This window comes from Zosterops lateralis, assembly GCF_965231275.1.
Source record: "Zosterops lateralis genome assembly, chromosome: 3".
In the NCBI taxonomy this organism is placed as follows: Eukaryota; Metazoa; Chordata; class Aves; order Passeriformes; family Zosteropidae; genus Zosterops; species Zosterops lateralis.
This window is the reverse complement of record NC_139764.1, coordinates 19113377-19132711: the sequence shown is the minus strand read 5'-3', so window position 1 is coordinate 19132711 and position 19335 is coordinate 19113377. Positions and strand designations below refer to the sequence as shown.

General features: G+C 34.5%; 1 protein-coding gene across 1 annotated transcript in view; it reads right to left on the bottom strand.

The window, feature by feature from the left end:
- Positions 1-19335, bottom strand: part of SPATA17 (spermatogenesis associated 17) — a gene marked incomplete at its 5' end in the record, with an annotated part of 86102 nt that overhangs the window by 36133 nt on the left and 30634 nt on the right. Inside the window, 1 exon segment of the mRNA XM_083858256.1 lies at positions 15463-15586. Coding sequence (XP_083714382.1) covers positions 15463-15586 — 124 coding nt within the window.

Sequence of the window (19335 nt, the reverse complement as noted above, 5' to 3'; positions counted from 1 at the left end):
TGGTGACCTGTAAGTGCTACATAAAGACAAATTCCATGTGTTATCTTGGAATTTATTGCACTCTCCCACAATTACTGAATGCAGTTACACCAGATACCTTTTACACAAGTTCTCTGAAATATAAAATGCCACAGTCAATACAAATTCCATACAAATGGAATGCATTAGATTAATGCAAATTAGATCTCTTGCTGGAGATACACAAATCATCTCCATGCCATGGTCATTATAACTTTTCACTCATTAGTCCTACCACAGGCTTTGGATCTGCTTACATTAAGACCAATTCATTTTTTGCCTTCACTATGTTGATGACAGTCAATAGAAAAGTAATAGCCTGCAACTACCTTTTTTTACATATTTCACTGAACTGCTCATTGTGTTGTTGCTTCATTTTTGCACCCCTTCCTAGACCATCCATACTCAGCTGTGGAGATTGTGTTCTAGACATGCCACAAGCCTGCAGAGGTTCCCAGCTAGGGGGAGAGATACTGCCCTCATGGTATAACTGTGAAACACATATTTCATAGAAAGTGACAATGGCACCGAAAACTTAAATATTATCCAGAAGAGAAACATCTCCATGCTCATCACTGATAATCAGGGTGATCTGGAAGGAAACATTACAGCATAATAACAACTCTCTAAAGTTGGCAGGCATGGATTTGTTGATCAGAAGAAAACCCTGATAAGTAAGAAAATCTTGATAAAATTTACACCCCTTTTTAAGGCTTTTCTTTAAAAAAAATTTAAAAATTTTAAAAATGCTGAAAAGCAAATTGAGGAGGAATTTTTTTTTTTTTTTTTTTTTTTTTTTTTTTTTTTTTTTAATATTGAAAAAAAAAACCTTTAAAGTATTAGATTATTTCAATCTGCATGGCACAGGTTTGGGGTTTGGGTTTTGTTGCTCCAAAGTGTAAAAATACAATATCTGAAATAATTTAAATGTTCTTCTTCTGAAGAATTAAATGCAAGAATAACTTTAAATCAATGTTCTGTCTAGGCACTTCTTTTAGTCTCACTGAGAAATATTGTAAGTGTCTCCAGGAGTAAAATGGCTTTCTGAAACTGCATTTTGCAATCTCTGTTAAAATACCGTGTATATTCTATTTTGTGCTTCTTTGATTAAATGTTTGGCAGTAATAAAAAACTATAGTTCATAAAGGGTTCAAACACTGTGAAACACTACTGAATATCTCCAGGAGCACTAATAAAATTGGCTTTTAGCACTTTTAATGAAACTAAAATTAGTCATAATAAATGTGGAAATCCATTGATTCAGTGTCTTTGGAATTATTATTGCTGAAAAGGTGTCTTAACAAAGAGTCATCTTTTGTTGCTCTTTTTTTATATACTCTCAGGTTAAATGCATACAGATATTATATCAACTATGAAAATGGATTTGTAGTTTAGAGAGGCCAGCTGGTGTCTTTAGAAGTTTTTGCTTCTTCCACACATGAACCTCTTTGTATGATCTGGGTCAAAATTGATTACAAAGTACATATTTAAATAATGATTTTTCAAGCAATCCTTGTTAATTACTTTACATTTTAATTATATATGTTCAAGTACTCAACAAGACACATAACAGAGCAACAACAGAATTAGTATCTAGACAGATAAAATTAATACTAATTTACTCTAAATTCCCCAATGAATTTAATAACGTTAGGCCTAGATTTAAAATTGGTAAAGTTTGGTAGGAGGGACAAGAGGATGAATTTGATTCTACTTTCTAGTTTAGATCAAACACTGGAAAAATTGCTTCCATTACTTTGTAAAAATATCTCTGCAAGTTTTAGTCTTATTTTTGGAATTTCTTGCACTGTGAAACGTGGTGATGAATACCCATCCACTCTGTCCTCTGCAGAGAGCTGACAGTCTACAGAAATCTAAGAATTTAGGGGATCAAAGCCTTTGGTACTTAATACATTTGTATATCTTCTTGAGGCAAATACAATGTACTAAATTGATTATTTCAAATTTTTCTGTACTTTAATAAAATATTCTCTCAACTACAAAACCATTATACTTAATACTCTTTCTTCAGTGGTAGAAAAGTATGTGTCTTAGATATTACCCTATACAATGATTTCAATATTTTCCCCACCTTTAGTCCATAAGAAAATATGTAATGCTACAAAATATTACCATAGATTACAAAAATGTACCTCTGGTCTGTAGGGAGAATGACACATTTTTCTGTGCCCGTGCTCTTCAACACTAAGAAGGGACTCTGTCAAAGCCAGCTTTCAGGACCTCATTTGCAGGAACAATTTTCTAAAGTGACAAACACTATGGGGAAATCTGTGCTAACTGTTAAAAAACTTACAACTGAGTTATTTGCAGTACTGTCATGCTAACTTCCACCTCAATAAGACCAAAGAAATCTCAGGAGGGGACTCTGCTAATAGCTTCTTACTGACCTCCTTACATCAGGCCCTTCTGGTGAACAGTGGCCCAGTGGTGAATATGGCAAATGAGGTGTGAAAGCAGAGATATATTTTTTTAAGACTATGGTTCTGACTCTTCGGGGAAAAGAAAAAAGAAAAAAAAGAAAAAAAGTGAGAGAGAGAAATGAGTTATACAATAGATATATTTTCCTCTAGAATTCTCTGCCTCAGACCTTCCATCATGGAAACCCAAGCATGACCTGGAATATTAATTGTGTCAGGTCAAGCATACTAGCAAATGTACCATTTGTTACCCAGTCATCCTTAGCAATACATTAATATTTTGAATCATTTTGCATTTCTAGCACTCGATCATTTAGTTTCCTCCCAATCATTTTCTTATCTTTATAATTAATGGTCAAATATAAAGGAAGAAAAAATCATAAGGAAACAAATATTAATTTAGTAGGCATTAGTAAGGAAAATATTTGGGGATTTTATAGTCTGAATTCCTTCCACCACTAATGCTGTATTTACGCAATGCTAAAACATATCCATTTTTGTCTTTTCCTGTTTATTATTTCAATGCAGAGAGAATGAGTTACTTTCTTTCTGTCTAAAATGATTTTTTTTCCAGAATAAAGAAGAAAATTATTAAGGATTTGCCTTGAAAGCTAAGCTGTGAAGTAAGGTAGCAGCAAAAGAAATAGAAAGGAAGGAAGAAAGGAAGGAAAAAGGTGCTGGTAGAAAGGGAAAGACAAGGCTGGGCTGACTAAAATGGAGAGTTCCTCGGAAAAGATAGGTGATCCCAAGTGGTATAATAAATCGTGAGCAGTTAAGATTCTGCAATTTTTATTTACTAATTAATTATTTCTTAGTCTTCTTTCCTACTTCTTGGCTGAGTTTTTAAAGCCTATGTAAAAAATTGCAAACTAAATATGTTCTAAGATACAGCAAAGCTATTGTGCTGCAAATAATAACAGACATGGAAAATTAAAAATTGAAAAAGTTGAGCTGAAGATAAATTGCAAGCATTAAACCAATACAAAGTGTATTCTGATATATTTACATATTTTTATTGTAACTTAACTAAGCAATAATAAAGATATGTTCTATTTTAATTACTTTTTCTTGTGAACTCTGAAAGACTAAAATAATCAACATATATCATGAATATAAATGTTTTATTTAACAGTCATTTAATCTTGATAGAAACAGCTCTGAAGGAGGAAGCTTGTGCAAGTGGTTGTCATAGTAAGAACCTAAATATAGTGCTACTTTCTCACTCTGGTCTTTTAATGAGGAGTTAAATGAGAAAGAAAATACTTCAACAAAATAGAGACTTAACTTGAAAATCCTTTCCTGCTCCATTGTAATTTGTAAAAAAAACCTAAGCAAGCTGAGAGGAGAGGTAAGAGATCTTTAAAAGCTATAAAAGTAAAAGCATGAAGGAGAGCTGTGAATGAAATATTTGCTAGAGATGGGATTGCTGAATCAACACTGACCAGTGCACTTCATCATAATTATCAGGACATACTACTGCCAGGGGATTTATAAAAATCCCACTCAGCAAATAATTGCCCTGCTGTTAGGAGATAGTCGGAGTGTTAACACACTGTCACAGTCCAGCGTTTAGTAAGATATTCAACATTCAATTACTCTTGCTGAGAACTAAAAGGAAACATGATCATTTCTCAGCTACTGCAGTTATGCTTCCACATGAATTCCAGTGAACAATCCTGTTAATCCCCAGATATAGTTTCTCTACGAGGGAAAAGAAACACCTTTAAAACATTAATGATTCACAAGGAAATAAGTGTTTATATAATACTGCAAACATGTCTGTAAAAGAGAAGGAACTTTAAACTTCTAAATAACTAGCTTTTTACAGACCTTCAGAATGCTTTGTGTTTAGTGAAAATAAAAGGACAAGATTTAATATGCCATTTATTTTAGAAAGAACATGTATTAAAAAATCTGTAAATATTGTTCTAGCAACAAGTATGACTATGTCCATGAACTCAAATTCCAAACATCAAAATATTTAAGCTATAATAGAATGTATTGTACTAGTAACAATCCGCAATTTTTTTAATAATGTGAACAGAGTTTTGTGTTAACAATTAAGAAATGCATTGTAAATTTTATGCAGATGTTGAAAAAAAAAAATAGCATGGTTTAACATTCTGGTTTGAGATAAAACATTTACCATGCCTGACAATAGGAAAAACATCATCCTGCTTTATAAACGTAGGTTTAGTTCTCATTGAGCTGATGCTATTCCTCAGGCCTGATCCTCTAATCCCTGAAAAATATACTCTCAGGAATTTCATCTAAATAAGAACCAGAGGATCTAATCTGTTATTGCACCTAAGATATTTTACCTTTCTTTTCTACCTTATCCATAAAAGAGATACCGCTTTTATGGAGAGACTGAAGGACTCATTTATGAGTGATGAGTAGTGTATTTTCTTTCAACTGGGATTAATTACCTGTCTTCTGCTTAATATATATTCTGTTTAAACAGAGTAATAGAAACATTAATTATTGTTATTCTGCCTTCAGACTGCAAAGCTTGGTTCAGTCCTTTTCATCTGTGAAATGTTTGCTTGATATCAAAATAATAGTGCAATCACAGTTTAAATGCACTTGTATAAGTAAACCAAGCAGCAATTTTATGGACTATACAATGAGGTGTTAAGGAAATATTCAAGTCCAGTATCCTGGCCACAGACCATAAAACTAACCTCTAAATAGGCAAAGCACTAAGTTCAATAGTAAGAAACAACACTGTAATCGAGTGGCCAAAAAGGTACCATCTTCTTGGGCATTTAGGCACCAAGACAAAAGAGAAACATAATATTAGTTTACTGTATGAAACATTGTGGCACAATATCCAAAACACAGCAGCCCAGCAGATGCAGAGGCATTCCAAAAAATGCATCCACCTTTCATTGATTGTCTCTCTGACTGAGGCTTACTCTGTCAAATCTAATTCTAACACAGGCTCTTGATGACTTGACTAGATCAGGGATAATAACTTGAATGAGTGAGTGATGGCATGGGAAACAATACTCTTATGATGAAGACACAACATAGGGACAGCATATTCAAAGTTCTCTTAGTGTCTTCTCATTTGACTTCTGATTTCAAAACAAGAAGAAAAATACAACTTAATTGCTGAATGAGTTTATTTTAAAACTAGGAACAGCAAATTTCATTACTGCTATCATTTTCTCTTTAATAAGTGCTAGGCTGAATATGGGATAATATACAAATTATAAGAATCTCTGAAAAGAAGACTGCTTCTATAATCACCTTGAGTAAGTGGGAATTAAAGACCTTAGTCTGAAATTAATCTCTGAAGGTGAATTTATTCTTCTCTGTTTCAATAACTGCCTGTAAATACACAGACAGTATTTCCTTCCTTTATAGAGCTATTTTGAGGCTAAAACTTCTTATCTTGTGAGAAGTTTCCAGAGCATTAAAACACATACCTACATATGTGATATTACTTATATCTTTAAAATTAAAATTCCATCCATTGTCATTGTCATAATGGAAAACAATACTTTTGTACAAGAAATCTACTTGAGATTCACTTATTTTCTAACTGGATTGAGAAAAGTCCTTATAGTTATACCACTTAGAATCTTTGAATTTGTAACATCAGAAGTTATCTGCAACAACATATCAGAAGAGAGGAGAAGCTCTTTTTAACAGGTAGAGATGGAAATCAAAGTTTGGAGATTTCCTTTGTCAAGGATATAATTGCTACATAGAGAATTGTTTTACTCCTAAAAATTGCATAGGTGCAACCAAAACAATGTAACATTTCATTGCTTTTCCTTGTGCCTTATGTCTGTTGTTTTGTGCTTACACGTGAGTATTCCTTTACAGACATATGCTGACAGATTTATTAAACAATTGTAGTAAACCTATAGGATTAGATAATGAGTAAAAACTCAGAATGTGGCAGAATGCTTAACAAAGCAGTCTGCAATCAGACTAATAAACAATGAGGGGAAGGTTTAACGAACAGTCATAGTATTGTACAGGGAAAGAATAATGAGGGAACAGAACCATGCTAAGTCAGATTAGTATAGGTAGTCAGAAATTAGTAGAAAAGAGTGAGATAATCAGAAAAAAAAATCCCAAAGATGAAGATTTTACTAAAAGATTGTTGAAGTAGAAAAGCTGAAAGCAAAGCAAAAATAGATAGAGGGAGATGTAGAGTGTACAACATGTCCCTTGCAAGACAGACACAATTCCCAAATTAACAGTACATATTAGATACTGAACAAAAACATTGAATATTGAAAAAACCATGCAAGTTAATGGAAGAGCTTTACCATTATACTATTCTGTTGCCTAAGAGCTGAAAAACAACAGAACTGGTGTGTGCATCACTCATCTTGAAGTCTCATTAAAGCAAGGATACCATCAGTGCCACTTCTTAATCAACAGGAAGGTTTGCTGTTGAGACATGCATGGTATTTTATCTTCATGACTTCTCCCATGCCATTCCCAACCTCTCTCTTATGCAATTATCTCTTACTTAGCATGTACTTCTCCTAACATAACAGGAGAAAAAAAATTACCTGTGCAAGGCCATAGCTCACCAACTTGGTTAAATACCAGATGGACTACTATGCATCAACCAAATTTATAGCAGTAACTATTTCAAGAATGTCAGTAGAGTTCCACTGTTTCTGAATGTGGCTTTGTGAACTATTTAGCTCATGTTATGCTACATTGTGAGTTCCTTGCAGTATAGATTCTTTCTTAAATATTTTTACCATATCATACACACAGCCAGCATTCAATTTTTAACTCATTCTTACTGGTTTTCTGACCCTGCAGAAATCCAACCCATTTGCCACCCCAACTGACAGTAATACACAAAATGTGGTCATGTTTTTCTAAGATCTCAGCATGCACACCTTTTGATAGATCACACAGCTTGTCCTTTAAACTCTGCCATTAATCCTACCCACAGGAATTGAGCATGAAGTTTGTTGCCTAGAAAAAATCCACACAAATAGGGATTATGCAATTCAGATGGTGAAAAGGACAGTTTAAGTGCAGGGTCCTTCTAGCTAGTGGATTTTTAAATGACTAAGGCTGAAATGCTCAATGCTATAATACATGGTAGATACAGAGATGTCGCTATGCTATAATATCAAGCTTTGTGTGATATGGCTAGTAACAAGCTATTTAAAAGAAAGTCAGAGATATTGCCATGTCTACAAGGATATACCTTTAAAAACTAAGCTAGCATAAGATCAATCAGAAAATAGCACTCAGACATTACATTTTATTGTGTGTTAAGCTCTTTATAATGAGAGATGATTTTTTTCTGTAAACTCTGCTTTCTTTGAACAGTTAACCAGTTATCGAAAAACCTTGAAATTATTTTATAGCTGACAGCCTTTAGGAAAAATAGAGTTTACAATACTGTCACAGATAATGCTTAAAAGTTCATTCACTGACATTTAAGGAATAGGAAGTGAGTATCTTGTTTCCTAACAAGTGGGACAAAAGGAGAACTTACTGATTTCTGTTGGAAATACTTTCACTTACCATTTGTGCCAGGCTGAGACTCAAGAGAAGAGTGAATGGGAGGGAAGTACTGTTCCCTGGCACTGGGAAGAAATACACCTGAAATAGTTCACATCCATGCATTTTGCATAGGAAATAGGTTATGGTATCAGCAGATAGCACTTCCTCCATCCTCTAACCACAGTTACCCATTTCTGGGCATGAAGATCACTGTGCTCACAATCTTAGTTTTGGCTTTGACTGTACTTGTCCTCCCTAGGGAGATAACTACTATTTCCTAGAGAATAAAAATGTCTGATTGAAAAGAATATAAGCAAAACTGGAAAATCTATGTATATTTTGTTACTAAATTATTTTGGCAGTATGTGCACCAGATGGATTCTGGAGATATATTTTGGCTTTCAGTTCTTTCCCTCTTTTTTACATCACTATGATATTGTGTTGAGTAGCAGAATTATAGTTCTGTGTCCTAAAGGTTAGTTACCCCAAAAGGCAAGAGCTGGACTCAGATTCTAAGAAAACTAGAGATTTTTGATTGTGTGTGCAAATCACTTAAAGGTCATTTTTGGAATTTAGAGCTGGCATTCAGGTACAATGTCTTTTAGAATCACAAATAGCTCAGTTATGGGCTTCTTTCAGTTTACCTTACTTTGTCCTTCTTTCTGACAGGAACATTAAGCAACATGAACTGAAATTCCTTCCAAGTGAACTGAGATGGTGTGGACAGTGCCCCATGAGGCACAAGATTGGAATGATTTTCCTAGAGTGAATACCTGTGAATAGACATACATCTGTCTTCCAATGGGAAGTGAATACACGAGGAAAGCTTGCTGATCAAATATGCCTGTCACAAGTACGGTCAGAAGGCTGTAATGTAAATTGTGAACCCTTTCAAAATAATATTTTCTAATGTAAATTGTGAACCCTTTGGAAATAATATTTTCTAAAAACAGAACGCTGCAGCACGAAGCTTCACATAGAAGTGCAATTTAAATGTAGCTGCAGCCTGACTGAGAACTAAGAAAGCTCACTCTGTCCTCTTTAATTTAAATAGGATTTTTTACAGTACAAGCTTTGGAAAGTACTCAGAAACATCTGACTACTTGGCAGAGAAATGATGAGTGGACATTAAACACCCATGGATAGGTGGGGATGTTCGTTGATTGGGGCACCTAGAATATAAAAAAATTTGACTATTTTAGTTCATCTTCAGGAAGTATTAGTACTTACAATGAATGATAATTTCATTCCCTGAATGTTTTAGAGACAGGATAATAAAATTACTACAGTAAAGAGGGAGGAAATAAAATGTAAAAGGTAAGAGCTAATTCATTCTTCATGCTAGCTCAGTCCTTGGCCTTTCCTGAACAGACACTGCCAATAGCAACAAATTATGTATAATCATTTTGTGATGTGGACTGTTCACTCGGGACTAAGCTCAAATGACCAAACTTGCAGCCTTGTCTCTTAAACTGTGGATCTGAAGATCAAAGGCTAGGGCTTTATCCACTGAGTCTTCACCTTTATAAGAATAAAACTGCCAGCTGTCCAGAGACAGAGTGGATGTCAAACAGTGTCATTTTAGACCAATTGTTTTTCAAGTTCTTACAGGACAGCACATTAGGTTAGAAGCATATTAATCAGTTGTGTCTCCTGAATATTCATTAACCTACTCCAGGAAGGATTTTGTGGCCTTTTTTCTTTCTCACTTAGAACATTAGACATTTAGACCCGAATAAGTGCACTAACTTCAACAGAATTAACTCTTGATTTCCAGTAATGTAAAAAGGGGACAAAGGCAGTCAGTGTAATGTTTATAAATTGCCATCTCTGCTCTGTGGACAGGAAAAATTCAATTAAAGAATACTTTAGCATAGAATATAATTTGAATTTAAAATATTTTACTCTAGGTACTGACAAATACAAAATAAATATGGAAAAATGCTAAATAAATATGGAAACAATTTATAGAAGTGATATTTTGAGATCTACAATAAATACAGAAAATCAAAATGAAATTGTTCTTAGAAACAAAAGTGATTTTTACTTCCTTTATATTCAAAAGCCCTAATGTAGAATCCAGAGAAATTTGCTAAATGGTTCCTATTAACCTAAAATGGAATTGCTTATGGAGATACACAGAGATTAGAAATGGAAAAACTTTGTTCTTGTTGCTGCCAGAACTTTTCATTGTTACTCACTTGAGAGTAACTCATAGCAAATATATCCTTCCTCCTTACAGAGCATTATTCTTAAGGTGGGGGTTTTGGCCTTTTTAAAAATGTTTTCTATAGGGGTAATCTATTGAACGGTTACTTTCTCACATGTTTATGTCTCTCTGGAAAGGATTATCTCAGTCAAGACTACTTCCATTCAAAGTACTTTCTTATTTTATAGCTCCAGCTATAACATGTGGGCCAGTATCAGCCACATACCTAAGTGCATTAGCCTTGACTCAACAGAGATGGTGACACACTCAAGCAGGCACTGAAAACTTACCTGCTGTGATCCAAGAGAACTTGTGTCCTGCTACTAAAAGGAATATTATAGTTTCTAAAACTTCTACAATGGAAAGGGCCTATTACTACACATGGACTTTGTTCTTCCCTTGCAGTTCTAAATTACCAGGATCTTATGAGAAGTATCTGTTCACAAACTGTCCAAGGACATTAGGAAAAACTGTCCCTTGCAAAAGAGGGCTGAAAAGTGATGGGCTTCAGTGTTGCTTGGAGTGGCAGAGGCAATCCCCAGAACCAGATGAAATTGTGGAGAAAGAATAAGGCACTTTGCAGTTGCATCCTGTGACAGAATATCACAGACTGCAAAGCCATGAAATGAGCATGCATGAGCAAAACAACACTGCAAGGAGAATGAGTGAACCTGGTCTTGCAAGGGAGCACAAATTGAGAGCTAGTGTTAGTGCCAGATCTCTTAACTCACCCTTGTCCAGGTTATTCCTTCTCTGGGTATTAAGAAAGGTGGGAATTGAAGGAATATGTAGTCAAAAAATTAACATCTAAACATTACAAAAATAGAAAGTTGTACATCTAAGGACTACAAGTCCTTCAAGTTTGCTGGAAACTGAGAGAGTATTCTTGACAGTTATTACATTGCCCCATCGCTCCGTTTTATTCCTCTACCCTAGGCCATGCTGCTGGCCACTGTCAAATGCTTGGCAGAGGAGACTTCAGTCTGCCTCAGTCAGGTCTTCTAATTAGTCAGGGGCTAAGATGCCATAAGAAAGTCAAGAGTAGACATACACACATAACAGCATGATTAATTTTTCTAAGGTGTCAATAAATAAAGCATTCAGAGAGAACACAAGCTCCCATAGAACAGAGGAACAGTATTAGCTCATCTACTCTCACCATGATTTATCACAGAGCAGGAGGTCCAGGTTTAGAAATGAGGCTGTGACTCAGTCCACCAGCCACAGCAATGATAAGCTTAAGTGATGCATGTACAATATCCCACTAGTAACAATGTACAAGTATGTTCTGCAGTTGTGTGACAAAGCTCTCAAGACTTTGCAGATCAAAAGAAATTTGGCTTCCTGGACTAGTTGTACGTTTATTTTTTTCTGACAAAAATTATTGTGTTTATCAGTTTAGAAACACAAGAAATAGAGAAAAGAGAATTAAAATTCTCTTTTATCTCAGCCAGTACTGTTTGCTATACACTATAAAGGGGAAAAATCTGTTGCTCTGTTGATTCTCCAATCCTCTCCTCAGTGACAGGAGAAAGTGTAATAGCAGAAGGCCTTTTCAGCTGTGACACTTGGAACACTGTTTCCATAGGGCTCTTCTTCTGAACTCAGTATTTTACAGGACACCACTTCTCCTCTGTATTTCACCACTGGCTTCTTCTCCCCGTCTCACTGTGGACTTGCAGGTGCTGATGCACCTGCTCCTCCTCACAGAATCACCTCAGCATTGCTGCTTGCTTAGTCAGCAGATACTTAAAACAACACAGGTCTGCATTCTAGCTCAATACTGGATTTAGACTGTCATACTCCTGACTCTCATCACCATTGTACGACAAGACCAACTAAAAAATTTCTTGAAAGGCTGGAAATACCAATGACAGGAATCATGCAACCACATATTTCAACACAAGTGGGCTCTTCAGACATTGCATGGCCATTTCTGCAAAGTGCCATGAATGTATTCAGTGCTCTTCTCCGTCGTTGACTTTAAAGGTCATTTGTCAGCACTTGGCAAGGAATGACCCTTACTACAAATGTTGGCCTTGAAAATATGACAAGAGCAGAAGTAAGAACCTATTCAATTATAACGAAGGTTGTTAATACAGAAAGAGGAACTACAGGGATATAGAATAATAATCTGCATAGGTAAACATGTTTATAATGTAAAAAATATGGAAAACCACATTTAATAATTAGATTATTTGTTAATGACAATTTGGGGAAAAAAAATTATTACCACTGTAGTGGAAATAGTATACTGTGATCCTGGAGTAAGGAGAAAAGCTTAATTATTGTAAATTTCATGTCTCAATAAGAAATCACAATTCAGTTCATGATAAAACAGGTCAAATGGTGAAAACAAATAGTGTTACCAATAGGAAATTATAAGAAATATTCTTAACAAATAAAAAGACTTGTTAAACATATATTTTTTTTAATGTTCATCATAAAGTCAAAATTTATCAGCCTGATAAGGTAAAAAACACATAAGAAAGGATTGTGTTATATAAAAAATTTAAAACCTGAAATACAGACAATCCTATTTTTAAAATTGAATTTGGTTTGGAAGTCCCAAAGTTGCCACCTCATAGATTTATTTCTTGTTGCATTTTACATTGGAATCTCTTGCATGAAGAAACCAGAAAGTGGTCTTTTTTTATAAAGTAACAGTTCATGAAATAAATAAATGTTTGAATAGCAAGTTAATTCATGAAAAGGACAAAACACTAAATGAATCATAGGTCATGCTATTACATCCATACCAGACAACCCCGCACATTCCTGGTACTCACATTTTTCAGCTATACTTCTTGAAAGTAAAACAATGTTAGAATTAGGAATCAGCACACCTTGTATATAGATAAAGATATAGACATAGATAAAGACACAGATATAGATATAATGATATATAGACATACTTCTGAGATGTTGTTGTGGGCTTCAGCTCAGAAGAGAAAACGAAAATTGAAATGCCTTTCTTAACAAAAATTGAGGAGCAGCAACTCGTTAATTCTTTACTGTCAATAAGTCAACACCCTTTTCTCACCCTTTTTGCCTGTATTAAAACAAAAATATTTCGAACTATAGGATATATTTGAAACTATTATTGCAAATACAGATTTTTTTCAATGCTGTCCATATAATCTGTCTGAACACCTGCAGCCTTAATGCCGCCATAGCTGAACCTCACTGGATATGGCAGAAAGAGGAGGAGAACCAAACTTTGGCAGGTCATCTCTACAACTTACTGGGCCTTAGGTAATGCATGACTCTACAATAAATCCAGCTCATCAATGTCCTCTTTTCATTTGCTATGTGCCCTGCTTACAAATGATATGTTTTCTTAACTCACTCAAAAGTGTTGACTTTTGCTGCCTGTTTCTACTGAAAGATAAATGATCCTTGTTCAGTAATCCAATTAACTGTTCTTTGAAAACAGCAAGATGTAGCTGTAGTCAGATCAGAAGACCAGACATTTAGAGAGTAAAATGTCACACACAGAGCATCAAACCAGTAAATTCTTCATGGACATAATTTGTCCTGTATCTTAGCAAGATAGCAAATCCTATGACTGTGTCGAGTTGTGGAATACAGACTTTGCAGTAAGTAGTTAACTTCAAATATATCTTTGCTGGTTTTCAAGCTGTCTGTAGGGTTTGCATGGATTTACATTTATTTATGTTTTGAAATACTACCTGCAAGAGAAGACAGCTCTTGGAGCTCAGAAAAACTTTTGTGGGCTCAGTATTTGCCAACCATCTCAGCAGGCAAAACTAAGCTCTTTTTTTTTTTTTTTTTTTTTTTTTTCTGCTAGCTAAATTGTAGTTGTGTAAAATTAGTAACCCAAATTCAGCAGAACATAACAGTTACTGCTGCCCTCTACCAGCAGTCCTCCATGGCTGAAATGAGGAACTACTTGCCATTCCTTAAAAAGTGTTACAGCCTGCTAAGCCTGTATCATCAGAGGTGAACTGAGCTTACTAAAATCTTACTAGACCACAAGACACTCAATGTCTCCAACTGGACAATTTTTGTACTCCAGGTACGTATATTAATGTTTATGCATGTGTTTATATAAAATGCACTGTTCAAAAGGATTCCTAATTTTCTACAGTTTAAGAGAATATAAAATACCGTGCAGATTATTCTTAATATCCTAGATCTACACATGTAAAAATAAATTATAGTGAGCTAATTTCAGTCATTAACTAGCTTCCTTGTCAAATCGTTACTGAGAAAACTTTTTATGCCATTTTACTTACATTATACTATGTTTTAAAATAATTGCTTAAACATAATTAACACATCAAGTTTTCATAACTGATATCCAGTTAATCAATCTACATTTCTATCTACAGGATATATCACAAATAATTGCCAAACAGAAGGGAAGATTAAATATTTTGTGATTATGTGTAATGGTATTTTTCCTGCATTCTTTAGGATTAGCAGTTCTTAAACACAGATTATAATTGACAACTTACAAAAAGCAAGCATTTAGTTCATACTAATATTTCACAATAATTCCATATCTGTATAAAGAACAATCAGACACCAAACACTTATGGAGGCAAAATCCTCTTATTTTTTTATGAAAGTTTACGAGAGGGGACTAAAAAAAAAGCAAACCTATAAGCTTTACCAATCATATCAAATTCCTATAAGATATATCCACAGGCATATTTACCTGTCTTTTTAAAGCAGCTTGCATAAGAAGCTTGGAATATTATACAAGTAATATTGATACAAAACAAATTAATAATAAATATTTTAAATTTATGAGGCATTTTTTAGTGAAAACAATCATGCTAAATAAGCTGATTCAGGAAGTTCTAAGAAAAGCTTTAGCTGAAAACCCACATTTACAATCTGTCCTAAAAACAAGCAGAACACTGCACCAACCCAAGCATTAGCTCAATTAAAAAGGGGGGAAAAAAATGAAATCCCTTCTCAGCTTAATAACTTGTTAGTTCTTGACAAGTGCAGCAACACAACAATAAGCCAGTCAAAATGAGTTTTTAAAGCGAGGTTATGCCCTTCATGTTGTGTTATCACAGTGGCAGATCAAACTGCTGACTTGGACTCTTTCTGCCAGCAGTGCTGATGCTGCCTCTATGAGCTACTGTCACAGAATAGTCATGGTACCTGCTCTTGCCTATAGAAAAGCACTAAATTGAACTCGAAGTAGTGTCTTTGTGATATCTTTTCAACAAGTCATGTCCCATTCAGCCTGCTAGTTTATCTCTGTCAGGCTGGGGGCCCAAGTGGTTTGCATGAGCTGTCAGGGACAGGTCTACCAACCTGCTCAGTGCTAAGGAGGTAATGCATCTTTCGGGCTTCGTATCTCTTTTTCTTTTCTTTCTTTTCTAGGTCTTTCATTTTCTCTTCATTTTCCCTCATTTCTGCATACTCTTGAAGTTCACACCTGTAATAAAATAAGGCTGCTAACTATATTATAACAAAAAAAAAAGTGCTAGTGTTCTATTTTACTTTAACCCTTTCACAGCTTCCCAGTGTTTTGTTCTTGTATATTAGCAGTATACTGACAGCACTGGAATGTAACATTACTGTTCTTTCCGCTCCACAGCTGCAGGTTACTATATGGATATAACTATGAAGAAACAGGACTAAAGTGATAAAAAGTAGGACCAGTATATAGGTTCATATTGCTAACAGCTTGACATAATACTATTCATGTAAGTCCTTTTATTTGCCTTTAAGTGTCATTTTCTTTTGAATTTCTCTAACTGGAAGCTTTTACAATATAAATAAAGGTTGTTCACTTATGTTTCAGCTACTACCTTGTAACACCTCCTGACCTGCAGACAGAGGAGATTTTATGGAATGAGAGAGGATAACAGACATGGGATAAGAGATGATGTTCACTCCTGGATCTTTGAGTCCTTTGTAGGGTTGAGAAAGTAGGCACAGAGGAAAACTGGATGGGAATCTTTCATGCACATATTGTCCTTAGGAGGAGCATCTGTGGCATTGGACTTCTTGCACAGGTCATTTCTGCTCTGGTTTGATGAGAGCTGTAGAGGCCACCACAAGGACCACGAATTGAACTGCTTCATGAAGCACTGCACTGCACAATAGAGGTGTGCAAACACACAGAGAGTCATCTAAATGTGTGAGTCTGTGCAGAAAACCTTTTCATCATAAAAGAAATATGGAACAATATCTAATACCAGATTTCAAAGAATGGAAAAAACCTCATTATTTCAACTGAATGTTTAGAGGAAAATATGAACAGAAAATGGGCATAGATTTCCTCCTCAATTTTTTTTTTTCACAGAGCCAGGCTTCCCATAAATTATGCGAACAGTAGAGTGAATTAATGTTCTATAAGAAACAAAATTCTGTGCTATTGTGCACAGTGCACGTGTATAGAATTTTTAGACCCAGGTAAAAAAGGTTAGTTTGATTAACATTTGTTATTTTTGTTATTACAAAATGGCTAGTTCAAATTAACCTGTGTGCCAAAGACACCAAGCATATTCAGTCAAGCATTGAGATTGTTAAAAAGTTAATTAGGTGAGTAAATTCTAGTCTTTATGGTTTTTATTATGTGTATATATGATAAAATAAAAAGAAAAAATATCATTCCCATATCTGGATGATTCAAATATTCCTGCAAAACAGATTATTTAGAGAGGTCCACATTATAGTCTCAGTTGTTTCAATGAGTACCAAATAAGACACTGTGAGGACATGGGTCAAATTGTGTCAAGATATGCACATGGGTAAGTTTGCTGATATGAATAATCCCATGGAAAAGTCATATTGCTCCCAACAGTGTTTTTTAAGACTGTGACTCAGACTTACTCTTAATATTTTAATTATCATTAAATTAGTTCATCAAAACATATGAAAGAGCAATAATTGCTTTATAAATATGAACATTATGATATCACATTCTTAAATACAAGTTGCAGTGTAGAACTTTTATTTGATTCATGCTATCTTTCAAGATTTTATCAATAAAAATAAGTAAAGTATTAAGTAATTAAACATTTTATTTTAACTGTAAAAGAAAAATAGAATTAAAAAGAAACACAGATCAGAAAAAATGCATAGGTATTTTTGAACCTCAGAAAATAGTTTTCATTGCAGTTTACTGTTAAAGGCTGCTAATACAATATTTCATACAAGGTTACTTATGAAGCACACTGACGTTTAAAAATCACCATGCTATGCTTTTGCAGCAGTGTAATTTTTTTCCAACATAAGATTAAATTGCAAAATAAATGAATTACTTAGAGTGGCATGGCCCCCATTTTGCCACCCTTCTCTTGAAAATTGCTTATTAATATGAAAAAAGAAGTTGGAAAATAGCCTGTTTTACTTTATGCATAGCATTCTGGGGCCTCAAAGCCTGCAGAGCCGGAGCAGCGGCACATTTTAGATTGTGTTGGCAAGCGGGGACGATGACCTTTCTGACCTGCATCTCAAGGCTATTATTAATCGCTAAGTAACCTGGTAAAGCCAAACAAATTTGTTTCCATTGAAAGGATCTCTATCTGTGTCTGAGAATTTGTGCTGTACCAAACAAACCTCATTAACTGTGTCCATTTTTGACAAAGAACTAGGAGTTGGAGAGATTGGTGACCTTTCTTTGTCCTCAAGGTACAGATTTCAGAGTCACTACATGTAGGTACATAAGCATTTTTTAGTAGGAAATTCTTTGTTCTCTACCCATCAATCACAAATGAATAAATAGACAATACATATAGTATCAACTTTGTTATTTTATTTTATGCCTCTTTACCTTCAATATCAGAGTGTATGATCTGTGATTTACATATTTAATACTATTCCTTTTTGATTACAGAGCACTCTATTCAGCTTTAGGATCCCTATCTACAACTGAGGAAATAATAATCAACTTATTACTACAGTCTATTCATGTTCTTATATACTGAGGTACTTCTTCCCAACAGTGAATCTGGAAGCTTTTTGATTTAGAAAACAAATGGTGATAAAAATCCACAAATAATGTCAAAAACATAGACTTGTATTCCAGAAATAATTACAATGGGATGCAAAACGTTTCCCATTGTCATCAATGGGAATTTATCAGATTGCTTTGAATGAATGATTAATATCATTATCCCCTGAAATTAAATGAAGTCTAAAATACTTTTTGAAGTTCAATGTAATTCATTATCTTTTTAGACCATGCTATCATCATGATCATTCCTGATTATCACATACCCTCAGTAATATTCGTACCATAATCCATGTAAAAGTTTGAGATTTTTTAAGCAGTTACACATAATGCTCAGCATAGTTTTGCAGCCAACACATTTTGTCAGTTGTTGTAAAATATCTCTATCAGACATTATATTGCCCTATAGTGTTGTACAGAACATGCAGACAATTCTGTCACAGGGATAATAGCTCCCAGGATGATTATCTCTTGAGAGGCAGCACAAAATTAGTGGTATGTAGCAAGTCCAAACATTGCTTGACTGGAAACATAGATGTTTTAGCATAAATATAGATTTATTTTAAAAGTATTTGAACCTGAAGCTTTCATCTCCTGTACCATACTTCTAAGCATTTGAAAAGGAGCAACAAAAGCAGAGAATGTAAAGTAGTTAGATATGAATATACTATTTCACACATTAGCAGATTAATACAAACATGTCATGCACTGTGCAGGGCTTTCACTGTTACCATACAGAATAATGTAGAAGGATAAGTGATACTAACAACATAAACTTAACCTTCCAAATGCAGCTAGAGTTCCACATAGCTTACATGAAAATGTGTTCACTGGGAAGTTTCATACTTGGGACCTTCTACATGTATGCCTTCCCAGAGAAAATAAATCCAAATTCCATTAAAGTCAACAGAAAATCAGCTGAAATTAAATGATTTTTGGATTAAATCAGTACACCTCCTGCCAGTCTTCTCTTTGTTCACAAATATGATGGGTTCATTGAGCAATCTTTTCTTAGGATATATGGGTATCATCTCTGTGACATTATGAATACTAGCTGGGATACATGATGCTCTGTGGATTCTGGACCAATTTTGCTTCAGGACGAACTTTTCCTGGTTCAGTGTGAAGTGAGAGAAGGCAAATTGCCCTGCTGTTTTAAAGCTTCAATAAATTTTGCAGGGGAAAAAGAGTTCTGTAAATGAAAAACATGTTGTAAGTTATTT